Source organism: Nicotiana tabacum, chromosome 3 (assembly GCF_000715075.1).
Source record: "Nicotiana tabacum cultivar K326 chromosome 3, ASM71507v2, whole genome shotgun sequence".
In the NCBI taxonomy this organism is placed as follows: domain Eukaryota; kingdom Viridiplantae; phylum Streptophyta; class Magnoliopsida; order Solanales; family Solanaceae; genus Nicotiana; species Nicotiana tabacum.
Window position 1 is genome coordinate 68344647 of NC_134082.1, and position 9754 is coordinate 68354400.

At 37.4% G+C, this 9754-nt stretch overlaps 1 protein-coding gene across 1 annotated transcript; it reads right to left on the reverse strand.

Annotated features, from left to right (window-relative positions):
• Positions 1 to 276: 276 nt before the first annotated feature.
• On the reverse strand, positions 277 to 783 carry LOC142176423 (uncharacterized). Its single transcript, XM_075244093.1, has one exon. It carries the CDS (start codon positions 781 to 783, stop codon positions 277 to 279), a length of 507 nt encoding a protein of 168 aa, XP_075100194.1.
• Between the last annotated feature and the right edge of the window lie 8971 nt (positions 784 to 9754).

Sequence of the window (9754 nt, forward strand, 5' to 3'; positions counted from 1 at the left end):
CCCGTCGTTCTTATGTTCTTTAGCCCATTTCACGTCGGCTTCTATAGCTTGGAAACTGACACCAAAGAAGTTCTTACTGACAGTCAAGGTGCTGGGCGCTGTAATGCCTTGCAAAGATGCCTCGAGCCCTTTCCCAGGCTTGTAGCCATGCCTGATCATCTCATTGGAAACCATGATTGATGCATTGGACAAAAAGGGTTTAGGACACGGAGTTCCTTCCTCACATTGGTCTGTGACCTCAATCTCAAAAGCTTGGGAAACTATGTACTCGCTACATTATTTAGCCTCCAGACATGGGACTGGCGGGTCCCTATAAATTGATTGCTCATCTTCTCCATGGACAATAATTTCTTGATCTTTGTGTTCAAACTTATCCATTTGGTGTAGAGTATAAGGTACAGCCCCTGGCGCATGGATCCAAGGCCTTCCTAGGAGAAAATTGTAGGAGGTGTCCATGTCCAAGACCTGAAATGTCACTTCAAAATCCACATGACCAATAGTTAAGATCGAATCAATCTCCCCTATTGTGTCTCTCTTGATGCCGTCAAATGCACGTACACAAACATTGTTGGGCTGAATTCTCTCAGTCCCAATTTCCATTCTTTGCAAAGTTGAGAGAGGGCATATGTCAACCCCAGATCCGCCATCCAACATGACTTTTTTCACGTAGTATCCTTCACACTTTAAAATCAAATAAAGAGCTTTGTTGTTGGCAGCCCCTTCCGGGGGCAGGTCATTTCTGCTAAATGATATTCGGTTGACTTCAAAGAATCGTTCTGCCATCCTTTCCAATTGTTCAACAGTGGTTTCAATCGGAACATATGCTTCATTGAGGGTCTTTATCAACACTTTTGATGCTCATTTGAACTTTTGATACTGTGGGGTCTATATCAACCCCACAGTATCTAAGTGGGGTGTTCGAGGTAACTTATTAGGATGCTAGAAGTTCCACTTGCTCTGGGAAGTAGCTTGGGGAAACCAGGTATTGCACTAGGCGGCTCTCTACCATTGGACCAAGCGTCCCACATTTCCAACATGCGGAGGCGCAGTGCCCTATTCTCTTCAGCAGCCACTGACTCTGAGGTTGGGATAATCGATATCGGGCTATCCTCTAGGATGGGAATTGTTGGTAGATGACTTTCTGATGACATTTCGATACTTCCCTTGGATCTTGTAAAGTAAGGGTGCGAAGCCAGGTTACCACAAAACCAACCACCTTAAAACAGAACCTAAACTCAACAACAGACACAACAAACCAGTTAGTTCGAGGCAATTAACACATAGGGAATCACACATTGGGGGGTGTGATGCACCTATCAGTTAAATGTGTTTCTACATGTTTTGTAATGATTGCATGTACCATCCTATCTTTTGTTTATCTCCCCAATCTTTCTCTTTCTCTCTTTTGCACTCTCTCATTATTTTCTCTCTTGTTTTCGTTCTCTTTTTCTTGTTTTCTCTTTCTTTTCTTCTTTTCTTTTTTCTTTTGGTTTTCTCTTTTCGTCATTTTCTCTTTTATTTGAGTTATTTAAAACTATGATCGGATCTGATGGGGATTGCATACGCATTATGACGCTGCGTGAATCAGATCATCATGTAGTTCAAGGAATAAATGCGGAAATAAAAGGAAAAAACAATTTGGTTTTTTCTATATTTTCATTAAAAATGAAAACTTCTAATTTTTCTATTACAAGGACTCCATCATGTCTTTCTAGGAATTGAAAAACTAAAAACAGACTCGAAATATGCTCTAGAACTGGAAACTGAAATACAGACTCAAAACGAATATCAAGAGTACATAAGTGCTTTCAAAACTACTCCAGGGGCCCGTGGGACATCAGTCGGTCTCGCCACGGGCCTATGTCCAAGATCTCCTTGGAGGAGATCCAGGTCATTCATTATTTGGCGAACAAAGGTCATCACTGTGGCGAAGAAGGTGGCTCTAGTCATGTCCTCACATTCATGGCATTTCATGAGGATGTAGTTAGCAATTGCTCTAATCCTTTCCCTAATGATGCCATTCTCTTGGAGCAAACGTCCAATTTTTTGAGACCTGGCTTCTAGCACTTGGGTGTGATGATGGCTATGATCCTGCAACTGTTGCACATCCTCTTCTAGCTGAGACATTAGTGCATAAAAATGTTCCCTCTCTGCTTTAAAGTTCTTTGTTTGTTCGGCCATCTCATTCTCGAGGGTAGTTAATTTTTTCTTCAGGTTTGTGACTTCTCCATCATATTTCCTTTTCAATTGCCAGACAAACTCTGCCCGTCCCCCTGCGTTCTTCGCCAACTGTGCTCGGGCTCTTGCTAGACTACCCTCGAATTTTTCCAAATCATCCTCGTACTCAGATATTTTCCTCCTAAGACCGTTTATGAGTCTTTCATCCGTTCGGCTCCTTTCCTGATTCTCAGCAGCTATCTTCATTTTTTGGATCTGGGCTCGAAGGGCTTTATTTTCTTGGGCCAGGTTTTTCTTCTCCCCTTCATTAGCAGTAGCCTGTACACTACTATCAAATTTTAGATCTCTGATTTGCCCCTCCAATTTTCTTATCTTGGCCTTGTATCTTGTCTCTTTTTCCAACCAATCCCATTGCTCTTTGGCTCCAACAGTGAACTGTTGGACATGGGGCCTTTTGGCGGGCCGTTCAGGCTCTTGATGGACTTGAAACCTTTTACCATACCAGGCCGTATAACTAGGCTCTAATTTGCCTTTGGCCAAATCCCGTACCCGAGTCTGTGGCTCCAAGAACCTATACTAATGCCAAATTTGGCGAACCCTTTCTTCCGAGAATGCAGCTTTTGGACCTAGTTCAATGACTTGTTGACTTAAATCTTCATCATGAGGGATAGTTTGGTACCGGCCTAGCTGGTGCAGAACCCTGTGTGGAGCATATGGTTGAATGCTCCGAAGACCCATCAATAGAAGAAAACATACTTCGGCCGACATATAAATGACTTCAGTGACCGGGAGCCAACCGAATGTCCACTCAATTCTGCTCGTAGTTAAAGAACTCAAATGTGCGAACCATGCCTCTGTACCTTCTGGAAACTTATGAACCTCCATCCGATTTTCATGTTCTTCAATGCAGTTAAGACCGGTCATACCATAGTTCATGTACCCCAGACGATGGCAAAGGTGTTCTTCCATCCAAAGTTATAAAAGCATGTTCTAACCCTCAAAAAAATTTCCCCCTGCTCGACAAATAGTTAGAGCTCGATAAATCTCTGCTAGGATCATCGGTACAATGGTGCCATTAGCCTTTTTAATCATGAAGTCGGCCATTCCTACGAGCCCCAACTCTATACATCCATCCTTCCTCAGGCATATTAAGGTGCCTAAGAATACCACTATGAAGGCCAGTCCCCGACGTGCTTCCCACTTGCCTTTGTTTCCTGAATGAGTTAGACTAGTATCTGGAGCCTCAAAATCGCGGGGATCCCCAAAATGACTGTACACGAAGTAGAATGTGCAAAATCCCTCAGCCAAATTTCCATCTTTGACTTCCTGACTGATACTCAGAAGGTCCAGAAACTTGTGAGGAGTCACTGCCCTTGGTGCCACTGGGTACCGATTCCTGAGATTCCCACTAAGACCAGCATATCCCACTATTTTCTCAAGTGTAGGGGTTAGCTCAAAATCAGAGAAATGGAATACATTATGTGTCGGATCCCAAAAAGGTATTAAAGCCTCAATTATTTCCAACCTCAGTTTAATCTTCCAAAGACCAATGAGACCGCCCAAAGCTTTTACCGCAGCACCTCTACTGACTTCCCTTAAGTCATTCCACCATATATGGAGTTCGAACAAGATTTTCTCGAGGACTGTGAAGGGTTCATTTTCAATAGTGCTCATCCTGCACATTTATTTAAAGTGATCGGTTAAAAGACCCTGATTTATTTGACTCAGAAGAAGATTATCAATTTCTCAAAATCGCAATTCAAAAAAAAAAACACCTTTGCAAATACGGCCCTTTAGCACCTCAGGAGAGAAGATTTTAGGGTTGTGTTCGCTAAATGGCCAAAAATTTAAAAAGGACCATAGGTGGCTATTCTTGCAAAAATAGCCTTCCGCCGCCCTTTTGGGGATATTTTGACTATTTAGAGAAGAACGTCATCACCTAGTTTTAATTATGATAGAATAAACACATTTCATATTTTGGGTTATTTTTGTAGAAAATGGAGTTGGAACTGGTGAGGGTTGCCTACGTATCCCACATCTGGTGAGAATCAAACTTGCGTAGTTTGGGCAATTTTGACACAACAAAAAATAACACCAAATATATTTTTTTTGAAACAATTTTCCTTTTTTCTCCTTTCCTTTTCTCTTTTTTTTTTTCAAAATTTCGGTAGAGTTTCGGTACTTTTTGGATACCAGATTTTCCAAAGACGGGTAATTTTCTCTCTAATACCTTAATTTGATTTTTCCAAATTTTTTCCCTTATTCTAGAAGCCGGTCAACATGCAATCCAAAAAAAAATAAATGTACAAGTCGTAAGTAAAATGCAACAGGATGGTCTTTTAGGAAATCCTCGATTTGGGATTTTAAAATAAACCGGCGACTTGGGTGGTGAGGCAGTGTCAACCAATCGAGTGGTATACCAAGTCTGCAATACTATTCAATCTCTTATTAAACTAAGGAAGTCAGGCATTGAGTGAGTACCATTCAAATGGCCTGATATACTTAGAATGATGGAGAACTACACTCCCAAACTGAAGTTCAACAAGGTTTTATGGGAACTCCCTATGACAGGTTGGACAAAAATTAACACTGATGGGGCCTCGAAAGGTAATCCAGGTAGGAGTTCAATTGGCTTTTGCTTGAGGAATGAGGAAGGAGATCTGGTCTATGCGTGTGGAAAAGAAATTCAAGAGGTGACAAACACTCAAGCAGAAACAAGGGCAATTTTTGAGGCCCTGAAACATTGTTTGACTAATGAGATGAATAACATATGGGTAGAAACTAATTCTATGCTGCTCAAGAAGGTCATCACAAGGGAGTGGAAACCACCATGGGTTATTGCGGAGGAAGTGAAAGAGATAAGGAAGATGCTAATGTTGTGCAATGGCAGGATAACACATATTTTTAGAGAGGGGAACAAGCTAGCTGATCATTTGGCAAACTATGCTCTTGTTCAAGGAGTCATAGAATGTCACTCTTTTAATCATCTGGATACACAAGGCAGAAGACTTGTTAATGTAGACAAAATGCAATGTCCATTTCTCAGAGTAAAGGCTTCGAGGCAGTAGAAGGAGAGGTCAACACAAGAGCAAAGGGGATGATTTCAAATCCTAGGGGAGGAAAGGAAGTCGAAAAATGTTATTTTACTAACCTTGGGTTCTTTTTTGTAGGAATCGATACTGTGCTCAAGCCATGTCACTTAATACAACTTCTATGGGTGGTATTAGTACTTTGTGCTCAATCCCTTGAAGGAGGAAAGGTGATATGCATAAGCTTGAGGAAAATCAATTATTTGAAATGGCAATCCATTAAAGAAAAACAGAAGGCTAAGAGGAATAATTCATCAATGCAGCATCATAGTCGAGCACATGAAGTATCCAATAGTGTAGGGAACTCAACAACACACAAAGGATGGACACATGACATCGAGGTCAAATGTAGTAGAATCACTGATGAACCCAACATCCATAATGCTGCAGAAGTGACCTGTAGGTGGATATCTTCAATATACAACATGAAACAAAATGCATATACAGGGAACCAGTCTTTAGGAATACAACAGAAGGATACAAAGTGCATCACATGGTTCTGGCAGCAGGTTGTGTCTGGAAATAATGAAGCTTTATTAAAGTTCATCATAAAGAACTTTTCAAACGCAACAACCTACACAAATCCAATGCACTCTCTTGACTGGAAGTGTGTTAAACAAAGGGAGGGGATCGAGGATAAGTACTCGATATGAGTAAAAAGCTTAGAAGCATGGTTGCACATGCCAAGAGCATGGGGCCACAAAGGATTCATGAGACTTGGGACTTTAAATAAAGGAACATTGGGTAGTGTTTTGTGCACACCTAAAGTTTGGGACAAAGCATGGGCCATTACAATTACCCATGGAAAACTAAAAAAAGGAAAACTTCTTGTATTTTCGAGGTGCTGGAAATTTTGCACAACAAGGAATCATTATGAGCACCTCAAGCTAATGCATGCCTACGCAGAAATCATCTGTAATAGGCTTTCTTTAATAAAAAAAAGGCTTGGATGGAGCAACAATGCTGTTCAAACAGCTCAACAGTTCTTCAAGAAGGAATCAACATGGCAACCTTCGATGCAGGAAGAATTTGAGACACAATGGGGTAATATGCAGTCAATAATGGAACAAGACATACACTTTTATGGCAATCAATGGTTCACACAAATACACAATGAGTTACGCTATTATTGCAAGTGCAGCGACAGGTACAAGATGCAGTTAAAGACAATCTGGACTGAATATTGGACTTTGGATATATTTTCCATATATTTAACAAAATCGAAATACACTCTATCATGGGACGCTCACTGTGTACAACTACATTTTAAACACTTGGCTATTGCTAGACCTAATGTAATATCAATGTTGACTTTCAAACTCAATATTGATAATAGGTTTCATGTAACCGTCAAAGTTTATCTATTTCATTATGTTAGACCCCCGGACAATGTATTTTATTTATGATTTTATTGGTTATAAAAATTAGCCCTAGGCGATTGCCTAGCGGATCAAAAAAAAAGTAAGGAATTTTGTTAATTCAGAAGAAGGTTTTAGGGATTCCCAGGTTTTGTGGTTCTAGCACGGTCGCTTAAACTATTAATATTAGCCTATTATCTGATTTACTACATGTTTTAAACCTATTGTGCATTTTTAGCTTTATAATCGCCTTTTAATTATTTTAACCGCTTTTAGGATTTATGGAATTATTTCTTGAACAAGTTACGATTGTCGTACACTTGTTTGTTTTGGAACACGCCGCAAACCACGCTACATGAAATGTACCCGCGATTCACGACATGTGTATTTTATTAATATTCGAAGTTGTTATAATCGGGTTACATGAAATGCACACCCGAATTGAGGATTATGTACCATGACTATGCCACGAGAACCGTACTCATAGCCAAGATAGTTAATTAATCTCGCCTAAAGCATTTCTACGAGTATTTGATTAAGGCGTAATTTTGAAGTGTACCTAAAAATGTGATTATATCTCTAAACTATTCTACATCATGTAGCTAGGTGTAAAGGTACACAATAATACATGAGATACCTATTTTAATTAAAAGTGAAAACTTTATTTATTAAATGCCAAATAAGCCCAGATTTTGAAGTTTGGGCCTGACAATGGTTGAGTCCAAATGAACTCTAACCCAAGAAATGTATTGTCTATCATTAAACAACTAAATTAATTCTAAAAGAACCTGGGCCTGACTTATTCAGATGAATCTGGCCCAAATAAATTATTAAGCAATTAATCAATTTAAATGTAATGCATTCAAGAAGATTTGGGCCTACTAATGAGTACAAGTAACTCTGGCCCAAAATCTATTTGTGGACAAATAAATAAACTTAATAATGAGTCTAAGTGAACTCTAGTCCAACACATATTTGAAGAAAATTTGAAATTAATATTCCTAATGACAAAATGCAGGATTTTAACTATACTTTTGTTTATCTTTTGAAACAGAAAAGTAAAAGGGTTTTGAATAAATCAAAATCTGTTAAATTTTAGACAATCTTCCTACTAATTTGCCTAAGTCTATATTTTTCGAAATGCTGATTTTGAAGCTTATTTGTATTTCAAAAATCTTTAAGTGCAAATTCTATTGATCAACTCATTTTGTTTTTGTAAAAATCAGAACACAAATTCATAAACCAAATTGGCTTTGGGCCTGAAAATGTATTATGGTTATCACTTAGTTACTTTCTAAAAATCTAATTTTTATAACTTTAAGCTAATAATAATTCAGCATTATTCAACTATTAAAAATAGTGTGGTAAATTACTAATCTATTAAGCTGGTTTAACACACAAGAAAATGCAGTAAAATTATTACATTTTTTGCTAACTGAATAATACTGCCTATTGCTATTCTAACTGAATTTTTGGAAAATGATTTATGTGATACTACTACATATGAACATACAAACTTTATAAATGTATGAATCTTTAAGCAGATTCTGTAATTTTCAGAATACTTTTAAACTAATACATTTGCCTAAAACATTGTAAACAAATTTACAACATAACAAACAAACAAGCTTCAAACTAACATGGTTCATGCAATATTCAAAATAATTGCAGATTTATACACAAATTCCTATCATGATTTAGCAAAAGAATGAAACTTTACACTTTTTGATAAGAAAAGTACCTTGACAGCAGCAAGAAAACAAATAGAAAGAAAATAGGTCTCTAAAAAGTTGAGTGAGAAACAGTAGCAAACCCAAATAGAAAACCAAAACCAGCTTCCAAAAATCTAGAAATCCAGAAGAGAGAGTGAAAAACCAGTAGGAGTTCTTTGCTAATAGTGAAAGAAAGAAACTCCAAAGTAGTGCAGAATCAGTATATTTTTAGGTCCAAATTGTATATCCAGCCCTGTGTATAATGAAAAGAAGGAGTGTATTTATAGAATGGGATCAGAATTCAGGTCCAAAAAATCTGTCAGAATTCCCTATAAATTAGAGAAAATGGCATCCTCTTTACAGAAATGGACAGCTGTCCAATTTTTAGTACCTTTCTTATCTCAGAAAATGGACAAGTGTCCTATTTCCGGATATTTTTTAGATCTTATCCTTTTTCCTAGTCAGCATTAGGACAGTTGTCCCTATTCTAGATAGTCTAGCACTTTCTAAATGATTTTTAGAATTTAGGTTTCCAAAATTGACCCTTAAGGGTCTTGGAATTACATCAAAACCGGATTGGTTTAGGGCCTGAGTCAGATGACTCTTGGCCTAAAGAGCATGGGCTCTTAAACTTTAACAAAGCTATGGGCTTGTCCGTTTAGCCAGACCCAATTTTAACACGAAAATAAATAAATAAATAATAACAAAGCTATGTGCCTGTCAATTTAGCTAGGCCCAAAAAATTAACAACAATAACAAAAATGAAACACTAAGGAAGAAATGAAGCACTTTTTTATTTTATATTTTACTCTTTTTTTAAATTTTTTTTGATTAATCTGTTTAATTAACTAACAATCAAAGTGACAACTACATAATAATCTATAACTAACATAATATATTATACTAACTTTATATATATTTTCAATTAAATCTAGTTTTAATCAATTAATTATAACAGAAATAACTAAACATGATAATTAACAAAATAAATACAGAAATGCGTTAAAAATAAATAACAGAAATAAAAAAACAGAACGCGTAAATAATAAAAAAAATAGAATAAAAATGCGGGAATAAAAATAAATACGAAAATATCATAAATAAATAAAAATGAGTAAATAAAAATAAAAATAACAAAATTAAATGGGTCTAAACGTGAAAAACCCCTCAAGCCAAGACTCCCATCTTGGATCTAAGATACTTTATGGAAGATCTTGGCTGGATGATTTTTTAACGACTAGAAAAAATGGTAAGGGGTTAGATCTAGAGTTTTGGCCTTTATAGATCTAAGATCTACAGATTTTGATTAGGTTTTTGTAGATTTGGTTGGTAGTATGAGGTTTAGGAGGATGAGAGGAGTGTATGTTGTGAGTTTGATTTGTTTTGGAGTTTCACCGCCGCCTTGGGCGATTTCCGG